Source organism: Tiliqua scincoides, chromosome 5 (genome assembly GCF_035046505.1).
Source record: "Tiliqua scincoides isolate rTilSci1 chromosome 5, rTilSci1.hap2, whole genome shotgun sequence".
NCBI lineage: Eukaryota > Metazoa > Chordata > Lepidosauria > Squamata > Scincidae > Tiliqua > Tiliqua scincoides.
Window position 1 is genome coordinate 18,685,221 of NC_089825.1, and position 27,762 is coordinate 18,712,982.

Consider the following 27,762-nt stretch of genomic DNA (forward strand, 5'->3'; position numbering starts at 1 on the left):
TTTAAGTGTCCTCGGGTATATATGTCATTCTTTATTCGTTGCATGTTATTTACAATAGATTAAAATGAACTTGTTTTTTAACTAAACTTTAAAATCATGTTCTTGAACTCCAGTAATTACATTATTTATACAGCATATAACACATGAAAAGTGCTTTCCAAACTTGAGACCTTATCAGCGAAAACATTTACTGAGTGTATAACTCTCAAGAATTACACAATGCAAACGTTTATGATCTAGAAATTACTTACTCCACTAGACCCATTTGGGACCAAGCAGTTTAATGACTGCAGCTTTACTTTCACAGGTCTGGCATAATTTCTTTTCTACACAGCAAATGAAAGGCAAATTGCTTAATCCAATGCTGATCTTTCACACAAAGGATTAATTGTAATTAGTCTCCTCTTCATAAGAAAGCTCTGTGTCAGTTATTTTTCCTGAAAACACTTAACAGGCTGTTGTATTCAAATATGTATCTGATCAATAAAAGCAGTAAATAAAAATGTAACTTGCTAAAATTGTCTTGAAGATGTCTAGAACAGGCAGGAACTACCACAAGTATTAGTTGGGGTACAGGAAAAGGCCACAAATTATAGTTGTAGAGTTTATGGGGAAATGGCCTCATTCCCAGAACTACAAAAACAGTAAAGAAATGTGGTGCAGCTGCTGCCTCAGAGCACATACAGTAGACCAGGATAAGGGTGTTGAGTCAACCATCAGGTGAGCAGGAAGGGGCTACCTGGTTTTCCCTCCCCTCTTGAGTGACATTGAGGTCTAGTTCTTATAGATAATAAAGCAAAATCCCACAGACCCACTGGCATGTTTAGAGTAGAACTGCCCTTTTATTTTCTGCCTGCATTGTTTTTGTATGAAAGAATATGCAGTCACACAGGCTCTCACCTATATCACCTATAATTTCACGTGTATAACAGACACTGATTTATAACTCAAGTGAGCACTAGACCTCCATTACCTAGCCCTTGTGATGGCTGTCTGTAGGTATTACTTGCAGAAGAAGAGTACACCCCAAGGATAACAGGTCCAGGAGTCCATTCACCCACTCCTAGGGTCTGGATGTGAAATTCTACAGCAGCCTTTATACCTGCACCACTCCAACTGCAGAAACCTGTTTTGGCATACATGCTGAGACAGCACTATGCTATTAGTTTTTAGCACCGTTTTTGTGATTAAGTTATGTAAGTTGGTTAAAACTAACAATTTTCGTAAGAAAATATTTTAAAACTGAAAACTACTGCCTCTTGATACAACACATAGGCGGCTTAACCGAAATCAGTGAATTAACTATACTTGAAGCCCTGTCAGTTTCAAGATGGGCCCAGGGTGCCAGGTATGTGTTCTCTCTAGTTTGCAATCCCGAGAGGATACCTTCTGAATCGTATCCGGCCATCTCAGGCTGCTGTTTAACACAGAAGTCACTTGATTAAGAGTTTTAAAAATCCCCCACCAACAGGTGGGGTACATATGAGGAGTACAATCCAGTCAAATAGATGATTCCCTATTTGCTTCAAGACAAACAAAAAAAACTACAGTATAGATGTAGCAACAATAAGCCAAACCTTTCAGCTATGATACGTGCAGTCATAATCCCACTATGCCAACTGTTCTCGACTTACAAGGTCCTCATCTATGGCATGTTGTATGCATGTGGGAAGTTGTGTGTGAATTACAAATTAAATTATTTAAAATAAATAAATGTTAAGGTAAATGTTTACAAATTGTTTGCACGTGTTTTGGTAACCTTTTCTTCTTTTCCGAGTTGGAATCGCTCAGGAAAAGCTGCAATATTTCAGCTCTACAGACTTTGTCCAGTAAGTACATTCCAAAACAATCACACTTAAGGTTCATGTGATTGCAGGATGGGATCGTTGTATTTATTCTACTTGTATCCTAAGAGCAATGGATCATTCAAGTATGTTATATCAGGTAGTGCAAAGGGAAAATAAACTACAACAGATGGAAGATTAAGTCATCCTGAAGCCTGCAGTTATTAAAGGTGTTTTGATTTACTCCACTTTCTAAAGTCTCCCCATATTAGCAGTCCTTAAGCAAAGTCAGGAAGAGAATGTTCAGTTCTGTTTTCTGAAAAAGAAAAAAAAAAACCACTTAATTCCTCTTGTTTTCTCCCAGACACCACAGCAGAACTATTCATGCTATTGTTCCTTTCTCATTCCAAGTTTTAAAGAGCAATGTGGAACACAGAATTGGCCATTCAGAGTTAAATACAATATTGGACCTGTCATTTACTTGCATTATGCATTTTGATGCTGAAGAAATAAGGCTATTTTACAAATTTCTTTAATGTGACCTCTATTGACTGAAGTGCCCAAATTTACCGTACAACGGGGCTCTGATGCTGTATTAAAAAAGGCCAATCTAAGGTTGGTTTGAGCAAGTGCTGAAATAAATGTCAACATCAATAATTTTTAGCCTTACCTTCTCCTTCTTTGAAGGTATACATGCACCAGCCACTGGGCAAAAAAGGGCCACAAAACAGCAAAGGCTAAAGTACCAGGAGAAATCTCAAAGGGCCACCATGATGGTCTCTAAACACAGAATAAAGCTATCAGCATAAACGTATCCAGTCACTGAAAGTGTTATACATATGCCTACATATGTAGGAGTTACAGATATCAAACTGTAGACAGTTCAGATGCTGCCACTGTGAGCCCAAGAAACCTCAGGTCCAACCCTGTGCCCTCTGCTGTTTCATGGAAATTTCTCAGACAGCCTTTAAAAATATTATACATAAAATTAGAAAATAGAACATAAATCTATGAACTCAGATTGACATTTTTACTGGCTGCTCCATGAGTCTACTTCCTCTAAAGCAGGTGTATCAAACTTAAGATCCGCAGGCCAGATGTGGCCCATGGAAGCTCTTTATCCAGCCTGCATGACAGTTAGGTTCTCCCAGCACCATCATCAGCTGCTGAGCTGTGCCAAGGTATCACTGCTGAAAGGGTGGCCCACATGATAATTTGGCTCTCCTATACCTTGATTATCAAGATTTGCGTATTTTCTGCCATTTGTAGCTACTGAGTTCCTAAGTGAGAAAAAGTGCGTATTGATGGTCATCACCTGCTTAATGACATCACTTCCTGCTGACATCTCTTCCAGCCCTTAGCAGATGTCATGAGACTTAGTGTTGAGAAGCATTTAAAGCTTTTTATTGTTTCAGATACCTTTTGGTTAAGACAGCAGGAATTTTGGTGGAGCTGTACCATTTTGTTTTACTCATTTTAAAAGGAACATCTTTATACAGGTGTGTGCCTCTTAACAACCTTCTTGCCCACAACAGTTCGCATATGTGATGTCTGCTGCTGGTCAGGAGGTCACGCCTCCGAAGCTGAGGGAAGCTCTGCTCCCGTTGCCTTTGGAGGCTTTTCTGAGACTCCCAGAGGCAGAATGCACTGCCTCTGTGGGGCTCAGAATGCCGGAATTGTGCAAGAGATGCAGTTTCTAGTTTCCCAGAGGAAACTGGGTCTCGCGCGATTCCGGCATTCTGAGCCTCCAAAGCATCCGGAGGCGAGCGGACTTTCCCCTTGCCTTCAGAGGCTTTGTGTAGTGACAAGCCCTGCTTGACAACATAGATGCTGGTCCACATCCCTGTTAAGCGGTGCACGACTGTATATATTTTTGAAAATAAGAATAAATATAAAGAGCAAATGGTCCAATTTAGCAGGAAAAGTTGTTTAAATGCTGCATTATAGATTCATTTTATTGTGCTATGAAAAGCTTCATTATCTCCTTCAAGGGAAGGCAACAATTCGATCTCACCATTTTTTTCTCTTCTGTTATTGACTTACAAGTAAACAACATCTCACCTTAACAGGCGAGGCAGGTTGATTATTTGAATGTAGAGTTGCAGTTCTTGCCTACAAATACAAAACAATAAAAATCCAATTTGATGTACCAATGTGAAGCTACAAGCATGTGTGTTGGGACAACACTATATTCACCCTTAAAAAAATATGGTGTAAAAAATTTAACTGAGCAATTAACTCTTCTGCCACCTTCCACAGTCTCTTTTTTTCACTACTTCAAACCTCCCTCCAGCAAGGAATTAATGTTATTTCCTAGAAATGCTCTTCCATGTTCCAATTCCTAACTAAGTCTGACACTACTGTGACAAATATATATATATCTTCTTTAGCACTGTTTCATTACAGCATCTTCATCCCCAGTTGACAGACATATTGTAACTAATGGAAGCTATGTATTCTGGGTAGCACAGGGCCTCTCCTTTACAATGCTGGCCTCTTCTTTATGCTGTTTCGTGCAGTGGAATAGATCCCAGTGTTGTCAGGGGTATCACTTGTGGAAATTTCACAAGATACTTTTGTGCTGCGGTTCTCTCTTTTTTAATTAAAAGTATTACACATGAAACATCTCCTTAATTCAATGGTTTGAGTAGCTGAGCAGACTGGAATGAGAACAATTAAGGCTGCAATCTTACGCCCACTCATATGGGGGTAAATCTCATTGAACACAGTAGGACTGGACTTCCTTCTGAGCAAACATGCACAGGATTATACTGAAAGTCTGTCTTCTCTCAGTATGTACTACATCCAGTAAAAAATTTTTGTTTTATATTGTAACTTTTCTAAGCTACTAGCTCTGGTGAGTTTTACCTGCGATGCCGTCAGTGTCTCTAGTGCATGTAATCTCTGAAAAACATTTTGCATGTCTTCTTGTAATCGGATGAGTACTATGGCAATTTGTTCATTGAGACTGCTCCTTGGTCCTCTGTCTGAACCCCATCGTTCTCCATCTCCTCCACTGCCCATCTGTCCACCTTGGGCACCATCACCCACAGGATGCATCCTATGTCCTACATTAAAGGAGAGGGGCAAAACACACCTTTAAAAAGAAGCATTAGGAATATGTATATAAATTTTAAATCAAACAGAAAAAGAGATCTAAGGTTCACTTAATCACAGAAATCCAGTGGGGCTGTTCTTATGTTCTTAAATATTAAAATGGCAGTAGACTTATTTTATCTACATAAGAAGTAGCAATGCAAATATTCTCACAGTACCTCGCCCTCTTCTGATTCCATAGAAATCAACTTTTTCACCACTTTTCTTCTCTTTGTGAGGACCTCCATCACTGGCCTTGCCATCTTCACCACCACGCTTGACTTCGCCTTTTCCTTCAATTACAGCTTCGTTTACACCTTCTGCTTTGTAGTTTCCAAGTTCAAGAAAACCAGAGGTTTCTAGCAGACTACCATGATCCATCTCAGAGAAACGGAAGGGATGTCTTGAAGCTTCTTTGGTTGATGTACTAGTTTCCAAGATCTACAAGTTAACAGAAGCATCTATTACACTTGATACCAAACTGGTTTCCAATTTTTTTTTTTAAAAAAAACCTTCCCTATAAAAGCTGGGAAACTTAAACAGGGATTGTAAGGAGTTCTTTTGTGGACTACAAGCTCTTGGTCTATCTTCTGCCTACCAGTCTCCCGTGCAACAAGTGGGACAGCTGGCAGCACAAGAAAAGAGCCCTGTATCAAGTCCTCTATTGACAATTATTAGATTCTGTTCCAAGCAGATAAGGCTTCTGGCCAAAACAGGGTAATGCTTTGAAAAAATTCAGATACAGTAAGCAGTTATGCAGGATGTAGCTATTTCTGTAGGAGGTATATGGTTTGAGAAAAGCATGTTCAGATAGCAGGGTATAGAACTAAAGTGAACAATCAGAATCAAACTAAACTGATCCCAAACCAAGCAGGAGGACAGACAAGTGCGCATGTAACAGGGTTTTTCTGTTTGGCTTCACACATGATTACTTCCTATTGTAGCTCTCACTTTCATTGTCAGAAGAATTTAGTCTGGAAATCCAAGTGAAGCGGTAGATAGGGATCCAGGTTAAGGCCAAGTACACATGAAACCATATCATCAAAAGCATACAGTAGGTGAACAGACATCTCCTGTTTTAAGGTCCCCTATACTGTTAACGTCTACCCTGTATCATTGCCAATCATTCACCAACATATACAGTGTGCAAAAACATTGCATTAGAAGCACATTCCTTTGTTTTTTCAGAAGAGAAACTCTGGGTGTAAATGTAAATATACACGTAAGAGAGTTAGTGAAATGTTTGGCTTTTTCTTTCAGCAACTGACCATATACAGTATCATATCACAGATCCCTTTTGAAACTGACTTCAGGTTCAAAAGCAATTTGGCATGCAGGAGGGGAAGCTGAGATAATGTTCACCCAGGGAAGGCAGTTCAGGTCTAGAGCTGTTGGGCTCACAGAACTAGTTTCACATCTCTTTGGATTCTGGCCATTAGATGCCTCCTATATAGTACAAAGCTTTGCATAGCTGGTGCTTTTTACCTCTTCTTGCCCAAACTGCTCCATAGAATCACAGTAAACTTCACTATCTGAATCACTTGTCAGATGCTGAATTCCAGGGACTTCTTCAGCAGCACCTTCATTAAGTCCTGTATATAACAGACACATGCCGAAATGCTTAGCAAATACAAGTAGACCAGTTCTAGCATGGATAAAAGCAGCAATTACTGAACCACATTTAATCAGCACAGCAGTATTTAATCATAAACTTGAACTGAGCAAGTGAATAGTCTCAGAACAAAATGATTTCAGCCATTTTAAAAACATTAAGTGATTTGCTTAAGGGCAAGTGAATTAATCCTTTATTGTTTACAACAGTAACTGACTATACGTTCTGTCGAGGAAAAGTTTATCTTAATTATTCTGAATTTAAAAAAAGAATATACACAAAAGGCATTACAAAATTATTATTCTGGTGCAAAATCATGATTGCAGGAAGTCAGTGCCCTGTCCATTTTTTCCATCTTACTGAAAATTGTGTTGTCTTCAGTTCCCAGTACCCTGATCCTAAATACACATAGTTCAATCCAGATGGAGTACGTGCATCTCCATTTTGGCAAAAAAAAAAAAAAAAGAGTTCATACTTCAGACTGTATATGACTAAAAGACTCTAAATTTTATGGGATTTTTTTCTGGGTTTTTTTTAATTATTGAGAACCATTTTGGATTAGAAACACAGTACACAGCTTTTAAAACATTCTGTTACAGTATGTAAATAGAGCTGCCTCATACATTCAAGTAAATATGTCAGCTAAAATCAGTGAAACCTATTTCAAAGTAACATGTTCAGATAAGGAAGTTATATTTCTCAGGGCACAAACCTAACTTGCACTGGAAACAGCCAGGCCAACGGGCTTGCGCTACATCCAGCACAAGTTTGGGGCCAAAAGTGGTGCAACCCAAGGCAAAGGGAAACCTTTTCCCTTACCCCATGTCACGCTGCAGCAGCCCCAATGGTTTTACTTGGAACTGTGCCACTTGACAAGATGGTGCAAATCCAAGCAGACCGGGACTGCCCTGGACCACCAGGGAACAGGGTCAGGATCCTGCATAATTGTTGAATCCTGGCCCCGACTCCCACTCCCTGCCCACCTGCCAACAGTCTTTCCTGCCCCCCACCCTGAAACACTTCCAATAAAAACAGCCTGCACATGGGAGAACCCTCTGCATGTCAAGCAAGCAGCACCCCTAAGCCGTGTCTGGGCAACTCAAGTCGCCCAAATCCATGGCAGTTCCTGCGTCAGTAGCCCCAAATTTGAGTCTTTGACATGCTTGATTCAAATTCGCACAAGTCAGCGAAAAACATGTGTTCTCGCAACTTGGACTCGAGTCACTTGACTTGCGTTCCCATCCCTGGTGTGTGAACTAGCACAGTATATAAAACACACAACTCAGAATTAAGCATCAAAAAGTAAGGTTTGAACCCTCAGTTGTTTCTGTTAAGGTTTGATAAAAACTGAAGGATTGTCTTTATAAACTACCCATCAACATTCCTTTGGTAGTCTTTACTAAATTCCTAACAAACACTTAAGCAAATAGTCATGTGAACAGTACCTTGGTGAGAGGAACCCAAAACAGATATGATAGGTAGATCAAGATGTTTTCCTTTTTTCTTGATTTCTTCATCCACACCAATGCCATTCAAAGCAGATTTAGTCTGTATGCCACTGTGCATGTCAGCATTAGGGATATCATCATAACCATTAGTAACAACATCGTCCAGCCCCTTAGCAGTGACTGACTCCTGTTCCACAGTCTTATCTTCTGTAAAAACACAAGGCAACATATTTTCAAATAGAATTGGATTACCAAATAGACTAGTACAGTGGTTCCTAAAATGGTTGGGTTGCGACCCAACAATGAAACCAGAAATGAAATCGGCAGCACACGATTACTAGGATCATGCTGCTGCCAGGCAGGGAGGAGTTTTTTCCACTTACTGGTGGGGGCGTAATGGCCTGCCAAAGAGTCTGGGGAGCCTGTGACCCCCTCTGCAGCCCTTCTGGCAATTTCTACATCTTGAAAAAAATTGCAAAACACAACCACTTCCGGTTTTCATCCTGAATTAGGAAGTGGGTTTTCTCTCTTTTTTTCAAGATTTTGAAGCTGCTGGGAGGCCTGCAGAGGGGATTCCAGCTTCCCAGACCCTCCAGAGAACTGAGAAAAGAGAAAAAGGCAAAAAGAGAGCTGACAAACTCCTTTTTTTTGCTGAGAAGTTCATGAAATATGACAAAAAGAATGAATAATGCTTTCTTAGCTGACAGGACAAACCAATGGTTACATGCCTAGCAAATACTGAAAATGAAAAAGATGCAAGAAATAATACTGCCCTCCTAATGCCTTTTAAGGGCATAAAAATGGCACTTCCAGTTTTTGGCTAAAAACCGGAAGGTGTTTTTGGGGGGACTTTTAGACCATGTTGAAGCCCATGGAGGCCACGGGTGGACGTATGCAGCCTCCACAGGCTTCAGAAAGCCCTCCAGAGGGGACCTGAGCTGTGTTCTAGTCCCTTTCAGAGGGGTCAGGGGGACCCGTGTTGAACCAGATCCATGGATGTAAAATCCGCTGATAAAGAGGCTTCACCTGAACATTGTTGCAATTTGTAGCAATAGTTTCATTTGTTACCACACAACCTATATTTCACATGATATAACCTAATGATGTGTTTGATTTTATTGGAGCCCTACATGCTATTTTGTTTTCTTTTAACTAACTCCACTCTTCCAGGGATGCGAGTCACTCATTTATCAAAATCTGTAATCTGCATGATCTAACAAACTGAAAGTACTTCCATGTATGCTTCACTAACTGGTTCCATGAACCATGTGTTTTTGTATATTTACCAACTCGATTGGACAATACATTCTTGCATTACCCTGAGGCCAAGGTCGGCTTGATCAAGACTGAAAGTGCAAAAGAGCTGTGAAAAAGTGGGTGCAATTCAGAAATAAAAATACCTATTCCAATTAGCTGTAATTCTTCTATTTCTTCCTGAGGTTCTTCTTCCTCCGATTCTGCTCCACTGTCACTGCTTTCAGATTTGCCATTCACAGCTGGCATGGAAGTTATGGCAATGCTAGTATCTAAAATGAATCAGAAGAAATGCCTGCTGTATGAATTGAGGCTTTTGAATAATCAAATGGTTATTAACATTTGCTTGGTTTAATTCCAGACAAATTGGCTTAGATCCAAAGAATCATGAGCAATAGGAGAAGAATGACTTAGGGCCCAATCGCATCGAACTTTCCAGTGCCAGTGCAGCCACTCCAATGAGGTGCATGCTGTGACCCACGGGGGAGGGGGGGTTCAGAAGGCCTCCACAAGGTAAGGGAACATTCCTACAGTCGTACTGTTTTAACATGATGCACAATAAAAGAGATCACAAATGTACACAATAATTACTGTGAGCTATTAGACATTGTCACTTCTTGACTTCAAACAAGAATTATTCTCTATTTCGAATTCTAGCCTTTAAAAATAAGAGGGCTGCCTATTTAGATGGATCCAAAAGCAGCACTCATGAGGAAGGAAATTCATGAAAAGTGAGCATTCCCACCCCCTCCTCAGCACAAAAGCATTCTGTATTCCCTAAAAATCTGTACCAGTTCCAGGGACCCACTAGAACTGATGACATCGGTCACAAATGGCTACAAGGGGAATACATGAAAATCACACACACAACCATTTGTGCAAACCAACTGCTATTGCATGTTATGAAATAGCAGTTTAGGATCCAGCCCACTGCATACAATTCATCTGCCTGCTTTTATTATTATTTTTAAAATAAAATTTATGCAGGAGTTACTATTCCACAGGGAAACTGGTGGAGACTTCTGGATTGTCACCTGCATTAGCATAACTTGTAAAGCGTGCCAAAAACTTGGGTGTAATAGGTTACACAACATGTAATCTGAGTTTAGGAATTAATACTTGGAACTCAACATGTCTGTTTACATTTACAATCTTTTAAAAGAAAGTTTCATTTTACATTAATAATATAGCACAACAAACACTGTGTTTTATTGAAAGGTTCTCTCGTTTCAGAAGAAAGATGCCTTCCTTCAGAGCAAGGAAATCTTTGGATTAAACCCACGGAATCAAGATACAAAATACATGTTCTTCAGAGGAGGAGACTTATACTATAGTGGCTGACTTTTCAACCAGTGATCAAGTTGATCAGCAGTGGCAGTAAGGGAACTTCAGGATGCATTTGGAAAACCCATGTCCAAAAATAGCTAAGAAACTGAATTAGCTAAGAAAACTGACCCATTAGTATGCGCTATGAACCAATTGAGCTGTGGGTCGAGAAACAGGTTGTTCACACTCTACCTGCCCTCGGTATCTGCCCTAATTGCAATTATTATGTGTCAACACCCAAGTAATTGTACTGCTACAGAAAAGGAAGATTTCACTGGCAAGAGTAATGCCTATTCTCAGGCAAAGCAGCACGTATTTGAATTATGGTCCACCTTAGACAAGTTTAATTATATTACTGAAAGTCTAGTGCTGAAAACTTCAACAAATTCCCAGCAAATGGAAGGCTACCCTGAGCAGGTCCATAAGGGAATCTGGAGTATTAAAGACACACAGCAGTATAGTTTGCAGGGAAAAGAAAAATGTGGGGACTCAGTAGAGTAGCTATATATATTGGCAACCTTCAGTCTCGAAAGACTATGGTATCGCGCTCTGAAAGGTGGTTCTGGCACAGCGTCTAGTGTGGCTGAAAAGGCCAATCCGGGAGTGACAATCCCTTCCACACCAGGAGCAAGTGCAGTCTGTCCCTGGTCTGTCTCCCTGGCTATGGGCCTTCCTTCTTTGCCTCTTTGCCTCAGACTGTTGGCCAAGTGTCTCTTCAAACTGGGAAAGGCCATTCTGCACAGCCTGCCTCCAAGCAGGCTGCTCAGAGGCCAGGGTTTCCCACTTGTTGAGGTCCATTCCTAAGGCCTTCAGATCCCTCTTGCAGATGTCCTTGTATCGCAGCTGTGGTCTACCTGCAAGGCGCTTTCCTTGCACGAGTTCTCCATAGAGGAGATCCTATGGGATCCAGCCATCATCCATTCTCATGACATGACCGAGCCAACGCAGGCGTCTCTGTTTCAGCAGTGCATACATGCTAGGGATTCCAGCACGTTCCAGGACTGTGTTGTTTGGAACTTTGTCCTGCCAGGTGATGCCGAGAATGCGTCGGAGGCAGCGCATGTGGAAAGCGTTCAGTTTCCTCTCCTGTTGTGAGCGGAGAGTCCATGACTCGCTGCAGTACAGAAGTGTACTCAGGACGCAAGCTCTGTAGACCTGGATCTTGGTATGTTCCGTCAGCTTCTTGTTGGACCAGACTCTCTTTGTGAGTCTGGAAAACGTGGAAGCTGCTTTACCGACGCGTTTGTTTAGCTCGGTATCAAGAGAAAGAGTGTCGGAGATCGTTGAGCCAAGGTACACAAAGTCATGGACAACCTCCAGTTCATGCGCAGAGATTGTAATGCTGGGAGGTGCGTCCACATCCTGAAACATGACCTGTGTTTTCTTTAAGCTGATCTTTAAGTAGAGTAGCTAGAGGGGTGCAAAGTGCTAAGTTTTGCAGGGAGCAATGTGCAAGCAGCCCCTACCCACTCCCCTTTGGAGCCATTCTGGGCTGTAAAACAAAACAGAGGTGAATGCCCAGAATGGCTCTGAGGGGGAGGGGCTGCTTGCACACTGCAGTAAGGCTCCCTGCAAAACTTTGCGCTTTGCACCCCTCTAGCTACATCACTGGTGTGATTCCAAACATTATATAATATTCAATTGTGAATGCTAAACTTCACACCAAGTGTCTAATATGCAAAATGCGCTGCTAACATGACGTTTTTATTTGTAAAGTACAGATGCAATATTTTTTTTCAAGGAAACAATGAAGCAGAGATCTGCTATTTGAAGCAATGGTTTCTACATGTGCATGTCTTTGAGGTGGCTATAACACAGTAATGATCCTAATAGCTGCTCATGAATGGTCTTTGTGATTTTAATTTCTTTCTGGGGGGGAGAAGCAACAAATGCTTTTCAATACCCCTTAACCACAAGAGCAGTTTGCCATGTGGCAGGGTGTGGTGGGAGAGCCCTATTGATAAAGCCAAAATGAAGTCCAAAGTCCCTGGGCTCACTGAAATACAGGCATCCCCTTGTATCTGTGGGGGATAAGATTCCACCCCCACCAAATAACAAAAGGGATACCAAAAGGATAAAAGGGGACCCAAGTGTTGCCAAGCACTCCCAATTCTTTGCAGCCTGTTATAGTAAGCTAGAAGAGGAACAGTCAGAATGCAAACAGGAAGCTTCCTTCTTCCTGTTGGCATTTTCTTAGAGCTCAATCCTAATAAAATTCTCTCCTCTGGGATGCCATGTGTCAGGCATTCAGGCTCAGGAAGGGAGGAAGGATATCGCAGGGGCTTGTATCTTCATCATACTCTGGCCATTGTACAATTAAATTGTTTTGATGTAAAACTGAATTCATTTATAATTAAACCCAACAATCATCCATACCTTACAAAGATACTCGCAGAAAAACCATGTTTATACTCCTGGCCAGCATATTTATTAGATAGTTCCCTGCCCTGCCACAAAACACATTATTACAAGTCCATAGTCCATGTTAATCTTTTGTGTTGGTCTCATCAGTGCTGTTAAAACTGGATGCACAGGAAACTCCACATATGGATCAGAAGTACTTCTGAAAAGACTTGTTCCATTTTACACAAAAATGTAATTCGTCGGCAAGTCATTCTGCTTAGCTTCCGGGAACATGCATTTCTCAGATAACACCCTCAAACCTGAAATTCTTCCTCTTCATGCCCCACAAAGCTTTAAGCAGTGAATTGCTCAATCCTTTTGCAGAACCCAGCAAATGCAAGCTGTGCTTTTTCCAACCCTACACCTATGTGTGTTCAGGCAGACCTGCCTTCTCACACTGAATCTGGCAAACACATATTTAAATCGACTGTTTTTATATTTGAAAAAAATTAACTAAAGATAAAGACTAAAGCTGCATTTGGATAATCCTCTAAACCACCTCTAAACTCTGGTAAGTCTTTGTGGGGTAGGGGCAGCAACGCGATCCCTGGGAAGTGGGTCACAACTGCATTTTTTCATTGTTTTGAGGTGCAGGGAGCCCTACAGAGGGCTCCACCAGGCTCCCTGCACCCCTCCCCCCCAGAGACTCACACAGGAAGGGGTAAGTTAAAAAAGCCCCTTGGTTCCTGGCATCGATCCTGCAGATCCTTCCACGCCCCTTAAACGGCCAGGGACTGCTTCCCAGGTTGGTGGGTCATGACGCACCAGTATGAGAACCACTGCTCTAAACCATGGGTCTCCAAATTCCAGCCTGCAAGCCAGACTGGTGCACCAGGACAATAATCTAGGGTGTGGTGCAGCAGTTGTGAAACCTCAGCATTTTGCACTGCAGCCCCCTATCTTCATGCCCAATCTCTGCAAAAACTCACACTGAGCAGCCGCTTCCCCCAGGAAATTGGGGCGCAGAGCCTTCTGGGACAATGTGCAGCAAAAGAAGCTGCCCAGCGCGAATTTCTGTAAAGATCAAGCACGAAGATAGGAAGCTGCAGCGCAGAACGGTAAAGCTTCACCACTGCAGCGCCCATGATCTTGGTGCACCACTAAGCCAGAGGTTGAGACTCCTGCTCTAAACCAGGGGTCTTCAAACCCCAGCCCAGGGGCCAGATGCGGCCCGGAGTGAGCCTCTATACGGCCCGCAGCCAGCCTCTTGTCCCCTGAAAGCCTCTGGCCCACTCGACTGAACATGACCAGAGCTGTGCTCTGATTGTATCTGGAGGGTGTTCTGAGGGCCAGAGAGGCTGTGAATGAGCCCACTCATTTATTCATTCATCTAAGTTCCATCTCTAATTTATTTATTTAAATTTTTTATTTAAATTTTTTTCTGGCCCTCAGCACTGCACCAGATATTTCATGTGGCCCTCTGGCAAAAGGTTTGGAGATCCCTGCTCTAAACTATGGAAGACTGTGATCGAGTACTGTGCACGCATCCATCCTCCTCTTGTCCAGGGGCCTAATTCCCATTTTAATCAAAATATAATCTTTCCTGTCATGCACGTAACTTGCATAGAAGTTCCTTTATTTCCTATACAAATGTTATCCCACCAATTAGCAACAACAATGGAGATACTAGGACTACGGTATCATAGGAAGCTGCCTTAAACCAAACCAAATCATTGGTACATCTAGGTCGGTGCTATCAATACAGACTGCCACTGTTTCAGACTACTGAACCTAGGACCTTTTGCATATGCTCTGCCCCTGAGCCACAGACCTTCCCCAAAGGTTGCAACTATACATGGGCACCTGCTGGATAGTAAAAGCTATTATGAAAAGGTACACATCCATCTCACCTGTGCCCAAACCATTTTTTATATGAAGGGCTTGTTGTTGACTTTTGCTTTTCTTTACAGGGTCAGCTGTTCTCCACTATACAGTCTGAGCAATCATGTGATTTTAGTGCCAAATTAAACATAACTGCGGGCATGGCTCTTTCAGTGTGGGTCTGTCCTATTCATGTAAAAAAACAGGGGTAGGTCACAAAAAGGTCACATGGGTGAGGGGCATGGAACCTTATTTGTACGTACTACTCTGCAAAGGCACAGGTGATAGGCACCTTTCTCTCAGCCAGTAGTTTAACAGAGAGAGAAACGTTTCACCAGAAAATTGGCCGCAGGGAAGCAAGCTATGGGCAGATTTGGCATCAAGGGTCAGCCAAGTCAGGCACTGGCCAAGAGTGCAAGCCAGGTCAGACCAACTCCTCAATTTTCTCTTTCAGTACCCAATACACTCTCAGGGGCCCAATGCAAAGCTTTGCCATGGGACCCCCAGCAACCTACTACTGGCACTGGCAGGCTCAATACCCCAAAATCTAGGTGTCTCTTCTTGCTGTTTAAAAATCATCACACTCCTCCCATCTATACATGAACAGGTCAGACCTGCATTTAAAGAGACTAAGGGCACAATCCTAATCAGGTATGCTCAGAAGTATTCTTCTGGATTGCACTCTTAGGCTGTAGTCTTTTCTTACTCACTGGAAATAAAAACCTCTAGCTGTAGCAGTTTTGTGAGTTGCAATACTTTTGCAGGTAAACTTTATAGGCATGTCAGAACAAAGGAAGCAGATGCATTTGCAGATAGTTTTAGAGCTCTTGCCTTTAGCTACTTAGGAGCTTTCTACAGCTGGACTAGTATGCAGCAAGAAAGAAGAGAGAAGATACATTTACCTTTAAAACTGTTAGAAACAAAACACAATTGTTAAAATTCTGTTAAAATTGTTAAACAAAACTATACCGTGCATATTTTAACGCAATGTGAAATTAATAAGGTAGTGTAGAAACAGAAGCTTTGTATCCCAACCTGATATTATGCCAGGTCCTCTGCTCTTTTTATCCTCTACAATTTCATAGAATGGACCTATTACATGTAGCAGTTCTTCCACCTTATCCGTCACTGGCATTGTTTCAAGAATCTGTAGAAATACAGAATGCTTTTGAAAAGCATATTGATAATTCAATTACTGACAGGATTGACAGTCATTGCAGTATTTTCACGGAAATAAATTATTAGCTACAACACTTTCTACAATCCTTAACTTATCAAATATTGTTGCCTCTTCTCGTGTTCGGTTACAGCCATATAATTTTCAGAGAGTACAATATGTTTTACATATTAAGAAATGATGTATGTGGCAAACAAAACTCTTGTCAAGAGAGTAACATCCATCTCATCCACAGCCAAAGAAGGTTTTTTTCCCCCTCCCAAAAGGTCTTCCAGCAGAACTTCTTTCTAACCACTGAAGGATGAAACAGTGTCAAATGCCAATCACATGTAAAAGTTCAGCAAATTGTTCTTTACCAATTTTGAAAGCTTTTAGGCAATGGTATAAAATGGATAGCATCTTCATTTTATAGCCATTCCATGTTTCAGTAACTTCTGTGGTCAGAAAGTACAACAGCAGAAGTATAACCCCCATATCTGCGAATGTGGTCAGAAAGTACAACAGCAGAAGTATAACCCCCATATCTGCGAATATGGTATTCACAGTTACAAGGGACCCCTGCACCCATTATGGTACCTTAGTTTTTATGAAATCGAGTTGGAAGCATGAGTATTTCTTGCTTTAGCAAAGTAATTTCCTTGCTGAACTGAAGAATACAACTGCAGGAACACTAAAGGGACACTAACTGAACATTAACAGGCAGTGGCGTGGCTAATGATTGTGTAGCCCAGTGCCAAGCTCAAAATGTTGCCCCGGAAGTGATGTCACAACCAGAAGTGACGTCATGCCTGGGCTTTTTAAAAAGTGAAAATTGGAAACCACCTGGTCCCCCCAGCAGCTCACCACCCACTTGCTCTGCTGCCTCTCCCTAGTCAGTGTCATAGCTAAGGCATCTATCTGCTGTCTGGGGTCAAAGAAGATTTTATAACTCGCCCCCATGACAAAATCAAATTTAATTAATTAAGTAAATAAATAAAAAGTTATTGGTTCCATGTTGTATCATAATAATATCTCATTGGCACTCAGAACAATCAGTCTCATAGGTCGGTTTTGAGTTAAGCAAATCCACTTTTTGTTCCATAAGGCAGTTGTGTTTTCGTTTTCTGATTAATTGGCCATATCTGTATTTTGATAGAATACAGATATTCCAGGGCAGTTTATTTCATTGCACTCTGCATTAAATTACCTTTCCAATTACATATAACATAATGGTATTATTCATACATACCAAGATTTTCACAATTTTGGTCACTAGTGTCAAGTTCAGTTTGTTGCCCCCCTAAAGCTTGATGCCCAGTGCAACTGCTACCCCTGCACCCCCTTAGCCACACCACTGTTAACAGGCAGTTCATGGGCATAGGGGGCCTGAGAGAGGGTTCCCCCATATCCACAGGGGGGCCTGGAACAAATCCCCGAGGATACAGGGGAACTTCTGTCTCAACAATGCGTTTACTTAATGCATAGTGTCTTACTGAACTAGTGTTTGCTCTTAAACATGGATTTTTAAAAAGCATAACTTTTTTCTATGCAGTACTAATCTAGCATAGATTATAGCATGTTAACTGTTTGTGGCTGTTTGGTATGAAGTACTGTTATCTATCCTGGCCTTTCAGGATTGCATGACTTCAACATACACTCACACTAAATGGGGAATCAACTGAATGTTTTATACATAAACCTAAGCATAGGTTTCTGTGTGCTTGTTCATGACATCTAGAGGTCTGGTAATGCATTTCTTTTAACAAACACTCAGGAGAGCTAAAATTCTTCCAGCCTAGATCCCAAATTTAAAAAGCTGTGGTGAACAGTCTCTCTCCTGATCTCTGTTTTGCTGAGAACGAGCTCCAGTTCCAGCAAGGAATTGCAGTCTGCTTACCATAACTTCCACAATGCACTGATCACTTTTGCTGCACAAGACAAATTCCCCTAAAGCTGTCAGTATTTTATGACAGCTCGGCTACCCAGGTTACAGTTCATCAAACAATTCACAAAATTCCTTCTCAAGCTCTGCTAGAAGCATATCAAGTTTCAAGAAGCCTAGAAATAAAATTACTGGAAAAAAGAGTTTACTTCTGCAGTATGTATCCAGCAATTCCTACCTTCTTCATTTCTTCAACATAGGCAATCATAGCATCTTCTTTGGGCATATCCCCTAAAGCGCTCCATGCATCCCTACAATGAATATCACAAAACATTCTCAAAACATTTAAATATTAGATAGTTTTCTAAAAGACTGATTCATTCTGATTATACAGCTACAGAAACTTGTCATAATTCATCCAGTTTTGTGAGCATATATGTGCACTAAGATTCTGAAGAGGAGTAGGAATTCATGGATACAGAATGGAATTTTAACATGGGCTTTGCTAATGGATCCACCAACAAATGGTCTCATATCCATCTCTTTCCCTTTCCACTTCTTATCTAACTGTAGGCCATAGTCCTGGAGTCATTTATGTATGTATGTGTAAGGTGGGTCCTTTTTATCTGTGAGTTTGAAACCCTCAGATTTTATTCACTGCAGGTTCCCAACTCTCTCTGAAGGGCCCCACCCGATTTCCTGGATGTGACCAGAAGCACCTTCAGTTTGCAAACAGCAAGCTTTTGGAGGCCAGGGGAGGCCTCTCCAGGCCTCAGAACACTTCCTGGAGATATCAGAAAGGCACTTCTGGTTGCGTCCAGAGGTCAGTTAAGGGCCCCGACCCACTGATTGGATTATCTGTGGGTTTTGGCATTTGCAGGGATTCTGGGAATGGAACCTCCATGGATGCTGAGGGCCGATTGTAGCTCCACAGAAGCGAAAGAGACCACAGTACAAAGATGTAAGCTTTGGAAACTGGAGTCTAACTTTGATTGCTATCTCTGATTACAATTAGAATACCAGAAAGCTAAAATTGTACCTAGGATGTCTATTGAACTGTGCTAAAAAACTATAGCTAGAGATTCCAAGATCTCCAACTGGAAGAAATTTGGGAAATTAGCATATATTTGTTCTTCACTTTCATGCTTGAGTCAAGATACACAATACTTTGAAAATATAAAATCAGTTCCAATTATTTTACAATAAACTGGGGAAATAAGACTGGAAACACAAGGGATCAACGGATGTGAGAAACAGAGGAACAAGAAGGTAGGTGGAAGGGGGCAACTATAAAATGGGGCTGGAACTTCTTATGTTAGAATAGTGGTCTTCAACCTTTTTCGTGCTGCAACCCAAAACAAAAAAAAGTATGAGACTCACAACCCATACAATACAGTTTACAATAGATGTGTTAGAGAGCAAACAAGAATGAGCAGGGGCTGGGAGGGTTCTACCATCTACGGCTACTCTGAGAACCTCCTAGCACGGTGCCAATCAGTGAGGCAATGCCACCTTCGCCCAGCTAGAGTGTAACCCCACCTCCAGCAGTGGGCAGCGATTGCACCAACCAAAGTACGCTCATAGTAGAACTGAAGCCAGCATGCCCATCCTCTTGGTGAGATATGAAGCGAAATGCAATTAAGTCTTAGCAACTTGTACCAACTAATTGTACCAACTAATTGTACCAACTAATGCCTGCCAGACAAAGGTAGGATCACCTTACTGATTGGCTCTAGACAGGCGAAGGTGGCATTGTCTTACTGACTGGCAACCTACTTCCAAAGTAGCCTTTGGGAAGTGCAGATACCCTTCCCTTCCAGTCCCTAGAACCTCCAATATGAGGCATCGCAACCCCCAGGGGTGTCATGACTCATAGGTTGAGAAATACTGTTTTAGAAAGATATGCCTCCTAGTAAATCACAGCCAGTTTCTTGAACTTCGATACATTTACAGATATGTAGATATCTATTTCCTCACTGCCACAAACCAAGAGGGACAGAAATCAGTTTTTTTCTTTTTAAACCAGATGGGATCTTTCAGATCAGGAGTTTTTTGCACTTTATGTATACAATGCATTTACAGGTGCAACATAGGATTGAAAAGGCTTTCTGCAAATTAGTACATCTGTTGTGGGGAAGAATCAAACATCTTTCACAACTATCATGGAGAAGCTGCTCATTTCCAACACTCTGAACAAATTGCATTGGGAAATTCAGCTTTCTCCACCCTCACTCCCACATACACTATTCAATTGTTATTCAACAATTGAATGAATGCATTAGGTACAGCAGGTACTTGCGACACACCTCCTGCTCATGCCCACACTCCTCCTGCTCATTTCACAATATTTCCCAATATACTGTTTTTAGGGACTTTTCCTCAACATTTTTTTTACAACGAAGTGTCTCTACCCCACACACACAATATAGTTCTTACAGGCATAGAACGCAAAAGCTGCCTTGCAAAGCAGACCATTGGGCCATTTCAGCTCAGTGTTTTCCACACTCACTAGCAACAGTTTGCCAGGGTTTCAGTCAGGAGCCTTTCTCTGCCCTATCTGCAGATGGCAGGAACTGAACTTGGGACCTTCTGCATGCAAGATGTGTTCTACTACCACTGAGCTACAGTCCTTCCCCATATGCTCATGCAATTTTTAACAAAATGTGTAAGATGAATGCTAATCAGCAAGGTTATGCTCTCCTCACACAGCACTGCTCCCATCAATTTCACAGTCCTTTCCCTTTATCTCTTTATTATGTTTCATCTGCACTGTACATACTCCCTTGCAAGTGCTAGAATGCACAATTAACATGGCTTACAAAACAAAAAAAAGAACAGCTGCCAGGACTGGCATTTCTCTTCATCTGAAGTTTCCCAAGTGAAATCGTTTTAAATAGACTTTGCAGCTCCTATTCCAAACTAGTTCACAGATAAGCCTCGAATAAAGATTTCACTCAAAATGAACATCAAACGAGGTGATACACCAGGCCTGGCGGTTGTTCTTTTTCTTTTGAACTGTGCTTTGTTCCCCCTGCTTTTTGCTGCTGCCGACACAGACATTTTCACTCCTCCCAGGGCTCAGCACAGCTACTCTCCCCTGCAACAGAGCTGCATCATTCACATAAAGACTGGCATCACTAGAGTTTGCATCACCCGGTGCAGGAGGCCAGTGCATCACCCCCATGATGGACCTCCTCCCATGCAGAGGGCAGGGCAATGCCACAAGCGGTGGGTGTGGTGATGTATCACCACTGGTTGTTTGGTTATAACTTTTGGTAGAATAGATATTTCAATGAGGTTTATTTCATTGCATTCTGCATGAAACTATGCATAGATTGATATATAACATATTTGAAAATACCTAGATATTAAAAATTTTGGCAAGTAGTCGTGTCACCCCCCTCCCGTGCGTGTCACCTGGTGCGCCTCACACCCCACCTAGTGACACCATTGCACGGCATGCCACACTATTAGTTCTGCTGTGGTTTGTTCTATGTTAGTGCTTAGAACCATTTTCACAACTGATTAGTACATTCTCTCTTGCAGTCTCAAGGAAGTTATTGTGTCTATTTCTTATGGTACCTTTGCTGAGCAGTGATATTCTAAATCTAAAACATGAGAAGCCCCCATTTCTGGCTTGCTTCTCTGGATCCAGGTCCAAATGACACTGAGCATCACCTTGTGTATGATTTTCATCTCCTTGTTCATTGAGGGTTTCAACTATTGTAAGGCAGCATCCTCGATCTAGCAACTAATGACCAGGTTCGATTCCACTTCTTGTTGCAATGGAACCATGATCAATAGGTTTCTTCATTTGTTTTGTATTGGTTAAGCATGGTGGCCTTTAAGATGTCATAGCTGGGGCAATTCCAGGCTGGGAGAGACCACAATACACTTTGAACCAGACCGTAGGATCTCAACATACAGACTCACTGGGGTCACGGCATAGACCAAAGTCATGCCCCCTCCTACGTTGACTATTAAAGACATAAGACGACAGGCCACAATAGTCCAGCACAGGTCTCACACTAGGGGCACAATCCTAACCAGTTCTACTCAGAAGTAAGTCCTATTGTGTTCAAAGGGATTTACTCACAGGAAAGTGAGGTTAGGATTGCAGCCTAGGTCAGGGCTCTTCAGACTGGGGCTTCGTGACACCCTAGACTGTGGGCCCTGGCCACTTTCATCTTAAGGGGCAGGGGCAGTCTGGAGGCAGGGAGGAGGCAATGACGTGATCCCCAGGATCGAGCTGCTCAGGGGGACTGCAGGGGCTTGGGTACACTTACCCGAGCCTCCTGCAGCCTCCCAGGGGTGTGGTGAGTCCTGCGCGATCTTCTGCAGGGCTCCCCGCAGCTTTGAAAGCGAAAGTGGAACGATCGTACCCTACCTCCGCTAAAGTGGAAGTGGAGTGCTATCGTTCCACTTTCACTTCTGAAGCTGCAGGGAATCCGGCAGGTCTCGCAGGGCTCCCTGAACCCCTGGAAGGCTGCAGGAGGCTCAGGTACATGCAGCCAAGCCCCTGCAGCCCCCCTGAGCGGCGCAATCCTGGGGCTCGTGCTGCTGCCTTCCCCCTGCCCCCGCTAGAACTTAGAGCTGCTCAAATTCTCCCCAAGAGTTTGAAAATCACTGGCCTAGGTCAGTCAAGGCTTCCTGTTGCTTCTGCACCAGATCATGCACCAGTTTGCCTTGATGCTCCACAAAACATTGCCCAAACAGAATGAAATCCTCTGAGATGGTATCATTGATGGGAGTCAGTTCAGTCCAGAAGTCCTCCTCGCTCTCTTTTCTTCTTCCTTTATAGTTCTAGTTTTTGGCTGGCAGTGGACATCTCACATATGCTCTCCACTAAGTTGTAATGTTATCGCTACTCACACTTCAAGACCACAAGGGAAGGGGAGTCATCCAGCACTCGGTTTCTTCTCCATTCAGGCAGCTCCTTCATGGGCGGGCATCAATGACCTTGGACTAACAATTTCTGGTTATTTCTAATGCCCTGCAAACCATGCCCCAGGAAGTTTCACATCATCACAAGACAATCCCTCCAATGCCACCAGAGTCAGCATTATTTTCCAGCCAGGACAGAAACAGTACAGTTACAGTCATAGGATTACCTTGTCACTATGCCTTCCTCCTGGTAGATGCAAACTTTACCCTTTGCCCAGTCTACCCACCTGGAGTTTTACTAAATCATAAGAGGCAAGTCACAACACACTTTTTCAGACTTGGATAGCTCTTCAAGTTCTCTATTTTATTTCAAGAATTCACAAAAAGGACTTATTTGACCAGGCACTGTAACAGACCAGGAGAAATTAATAAAACGTACCCACATACCCACACGCAATGATAGCTCTGTCACAAGTGTAAACAGACAGTGCAGAGCCCTGTGCTCCAAACTTCACCATCTCCAGCTCCATTCAAGGGACATGCTTACATAAGAATTATACTGATGCTGCATTTGTACCAGACCTATACTACGATTGCACCTATGCTGCATACACATTGCTGTAAAATCCTTTGACAAACTGGTGGCAATGAGAGGTTAGCAGCACAGCAGTGGCACCAAAAGTCAGCGTTCTGTTGGAGTATGACAGATGCCCTACCTAACCCTGCTCTACCATACCATTCAAGACTCAGAAAAATAACTGCCTATACAGAACTTTTGGGCAAGCCATCTTCCTCTTTTCTTTCAACTGCCTCAGAAAATCCCCTGCCAAGTCTTCCCGTTCATCATTATTGCACTCCCACTGCTATTCTATTTTTCTCCTGACCCCAGCCTCACTGCTCAGTCAGTTCCCAGGCTCTATGTCTACCCCTCTCTATCCAATACCAATTCCAGAAGCCACACCATAGCTTGTAACAAAAACATTTTTAAAAGAAATAGCAGGGGTAGCACGACAGGTGATAATGAGTTGTTAGGTAGGGTAGGATACAGGACAAAGACGCACAGGTCCATCCTGAAAGAAGCAAAGGTGCCACACTTGGAACCTATATCTCTACAATGCCTCCATTTAGAAACAAAAAAGAAAAAGAAAACACCCCTCACCATTGGCGATACACACACCAGTATGATCTCTATTTCCAAGGATTTTATCTAAACTTAAGTAGTACTCTATGTATCAAAGCTTAAAATATAATCCTCCCTTGAAAATACTTACCATTTATATCTACCAATAGGATCCCAAAATCCAGGTCTAGGAATGTCACATGGTCCATGAGTTGCTTGCTTATAAAAGCTATAGAACTTGAGCATCATTTCATTTGTTGGCTGGAATGAACCTAGGGGGAAAAAATTGGAGTGAGAAGTGTCATAAGAGATCACTTTTAAACACAGAATTTCTGTGTAAACGCAGAACAAACAGGATGCCACCTGGCAGGCAAACAAAAACAAAAGTACACTTCAGCTGGGCCTGCACTGTTGTAAAGGAAAACACTGTGTACTTTATAAATAACTAACCTTGAGGGGAAAGAGTTAAAGGGGTGAAGTGTTAAATAATGTTTACCACAGTTTGAACTAATCTACAATTTAAAAGTTTGAAGTTGCAGTTTCATGAAAACCTGTGTCAATCCAGCAATACCATGGCCCCATGCATGCACACTACAATCCTCAACAGTTTTTAGAGAGTAACTGCCCTGACTTAAAAGTCAGAACATAAGAACATAAGAAGAGCCCTGCTGTATGAGGCCAAAGGCCCATCCAGTTCAGCTTCCTGTATCTCACAGTGGCCCAACAGATGCCTCAGGAAGCACACGACTACAAGGGATCTCAGCATTTCTCAACGTTTGTCCCCCACTGTGCTTTCAGGAAGGTGGCACTTTCAGGAGATGGACCATGCAAGTGCCACAGGAAGTTGATGATGATAATGTCTTCACTGTCATCCAGTTATTTCCAGATTGGGAGACCAGACACAATGCAATGAACACCCACAAGAGGCTTAGGGCAGAAAAGAGGGCTTTTCTGAACATGTAAACTGCTAGAAGCTCATCATGCAATGCATTTCGCTGCAACTTTAAGGTGCCACAGGGACTGTTCAGACCACTGTGGTTATCCTGTGGGAAGGACTTCCACGGACTAATTACACCTTGGTGCTGTAATTTTGGGGAAATTGGTTTCTTATGTTGTTATTGTTTTAACAAAGGGGGAAAGGTGCTGGAAGTACCAAAAGAAAGCAGAAAATCCAGTGTTTCTCCCTTCTCACCAGGTGTGTGGTGGGTGTGGAGGCAGGTGAGGCAGAGCCTCTCCCCAGGTAGGTGAGGCAGGTGAGGCACAGCCTCCCCACTGGAGTCCTCTGTGGGAGGCACCCAAGCACCCACAACCCACGCGCAGAGCTTTACGGAGGACTCCAGTGGGGAGGCTCTGCCTCACCTACCTGGGGGAGAGTCTGCCTCCCCCGCCTCACCTACCCACCACACACAGCTGTCCAAGAGAGAGAGCAAGCACTCCTGCTCTTCCTCCTCACCGTTCTTGGGCAGGCTCTGGATCACCTTCACGGCCGCCTCGAAGCGCGTCTTGTGCACCGAGCAGCCGCCTCCTCCTCCGCCGGGGCCGCCGCTCTCCGTCTCGGCCATGTCCCCTCCTCCCTCAGCCGGGCCGAAGCGTGTAGGAGCCTGCAGCAGTCAAAGGAACCCGAGACATTGGGGAGCCAGGAGGGAGCGGGGGCTTCGTCTCCCCCTCCCCCCACAGAAGCCGCACCTTCCTTTCCCTACGACCCTTCGGCCTCTCTCTACCCCCCCCGCTGCTCCCCCAGTCAGCCAAGGCTCCCGTGGCCCCCCCTCCACACCTCCATCTCCCCCCCTTCAGTCGCCTTCTATGGTTGTGCTGAGGGGGGCTGTGGCCCCCCCACCAGAAGACCCACAGCCCAAGCCTATGCATGTCTACTCTGAAGTAAGTCCCATTATAGTCAATGGCTCTTACTTCCAGGTAAGAGTGGAGAGGATTGTAGCCCCAAATCCCTCCCCTCAACACAGTCCACCCCCATGGTGTCTGCATTGCTTGGGAGAAAGGACCAGAGGCATAGGTGAACCCCAGGCTCTCCCCCCCCACCGGGCATCCTTTTTCCAGGACATGTCTTCTTTTTTAGCCTCATGTCCCAGAAAAGAACTTAAATGTCCTCCTTTTCCCTGTGAGCAGGTAACGCATAGCCTTCTTGTAATTAATACATTATATTTAATATAGTTTTATATTTAATAAGTAATCTAGTGTTTAAATTAACCACATGAAATCAATACAGGAGTGTTTTTAGCTTTTATTTTGTCATGTCCTACATTTTGGGGTGCCTGGTCCTCTTTTGTGGTTATAACATCTGGTCATCCTGGGCTCTCCCCTCCACTACCACCATATGTTGTCTCCAGTACTATTCTTCCTCCTGTCTCTCCAGGCTGTGCCCTGCAAGGCTGGTTGGTGCCTGCTTGCTGGCATGTCAGGTGCCATTCAGATGAGGAACAGGGCTGCTGGCTTCCCAATAATAATTGTATTTGGGAGAAGGGCAGACTCAGGCTGCAATCTTATCCACACTTACCTGGGAGTGAGGCCCATTGGCTATAACAGAATGTACTTCTGAGTAGAAGTGTATAGGCTTGAACTATCACTGAAATGGCTCAGAGAGCTCATCATCAATGCACACTCACTCCTAGGTATGTCTACTCCAAAGGAAGGCTGCAATCCTTCCAATACATACCTGGGAGTAAGATCCATGGACTACAATGGGACTTACTTCTGAGCAGACAAGCATAGGTTTATTGAGCAGACATGCTCCAAGTCCCTTAGTGTTGTTGAGTGGGGCTTCCTCCAAACCAGTGTGCAGCCTAGTAGTCACAATAGCAGCAGCCCTCCAGATTCTGAACTCCTTTTTTTCTAAGGTGCTGCACTATAAATGAGAATGGGAAGCTAAGAGACTGGGAGGGGGGAAGGGTAGTGTTGAAGTCAACCTGTAAATCTCACTTGGTGTCCTAACCGTGATGGGGTGCAAAAACTGGCTTTTAAGTGTGGCAGAGCAACTGATGATATATAAGTATAGTCAAAAACTGGCTTTTAAGTGTGTGTTGCAAAGCAACTGGTGAAACACACTATGAACTTTCAGTCATAGGAGCCCCCTGTTGCCTGTCCACTTTCCCAGCCCAACAAACTGGTCTCATCCAGGTCTTAAAAAAAATAAATAAATCCTTGTTGTCTCCCTTCCAGGCAGGGTGATAAGATACAAAGGACCTTTCACCATTGTATAAAGAGGGATTTGGGGCAGGTGCAGCTCAACATGGAAGGGTTTAAAAAGCTGCACCTGCCCAAATTCCCTCTTCTATACAGTGGTTAAAGGTAGAGGTGCTCTGTCCTCCATCGTATATGGTCATCCTTCCTCCCAGAAATGCAGCACCCCACAATCTTTGCAGTGCTTATCCCTTTGCCAAGCACAAGCACCCTTCCCATTGCCTCCCCACAGAGAGAAATTTCCAAACCTCATCCTATCCAGCAACCTGATCACACAATCACTGAGCCAATCCTGGATCCTTGATGCTGGATTTTTTCAGTGGGATCATCATATCAGCTCTGCAAAGCCTCTGCACCCGATCCCCAAACACCATGTCTTTGACACACACCCCCATCACTACTATTATACAACCCTACCCACTGTAGGGTGGGGAACGGGGAAGGAGATGCTTCCCCAGGCACACCACCCAAGACCACCAGCAGACCCTGACAGCTGGAAGGGCAAACCACCATCCCTGGTCTTTCCTCCCAACTTTCCAGACTAAAATGTCCTCCCTAATTCTAGGCCAAGGGCTGGACAGCAGGAGCAACCTTGCCAGGCAGGGGCAGCTGCTCCCCCCCAATAACAAACCATCACAACAACAGCAAACCACCCCTGCTGCTCCTACCTTGGGGTGACAGCCTGCACTCACCTTTGCCCCCAGCCCAAGCTTCTGTTAATGTCGTCTTCCAACAGCAGAGATCCACTCACTCTTGTCCCGCCTCCTAAGAAGCATTCTGG

The 27,762-nt window shown here is 43.2% G+C and overlaps 1 protein-coding gene across 2 annotated transcripts; it reads right to left on the minus strand.

The window, feature by feature from the left end:
- Positions 1–27,747, minus strand: ACBD5 (acyl-CoA binding domain containing 5). Of its 2 annotated transcripts, XM_066629040.1 has the most exons (13): positions 27,674–27,747; positions 25,240–25,387; positions 23,938–24,058; positions 18,021–18,093; positions 15,780–15,891; positions 9,341–9,466; positions 7,938–8,147; positions 6,366–6,472; positions 5,060–5,321; positions 4,653–4,852; positions 3,846–3,896; positions 2,455–2,564; positions 1–2,100 (listed from the first exon to the last, which is right to left on the minus strand). In XM_066629040.1, the coding sequence occupies exons 2-13, from the start codon at positions 25,346–25,348 to the stop codon at positions 2,088–2,090; spliced, it is 1,494 nt and encodes a 497-aa protein (XP_066485137.1). In that variant the 5' UTR covers positions 25,349–25,387; positions 27,674–27,747; the 3' UTR covers positions 1–2,087. The 2 variants fall into 2 exon arrangements, with proteins under 2 accessions (XP_066485137.1, XP_066485138.1); XM_066629041.1 differs by lacking the exon at positions 3,846–3,896.
- Positions 27,748–27,762: the final 15 nt, after the last annotated feature.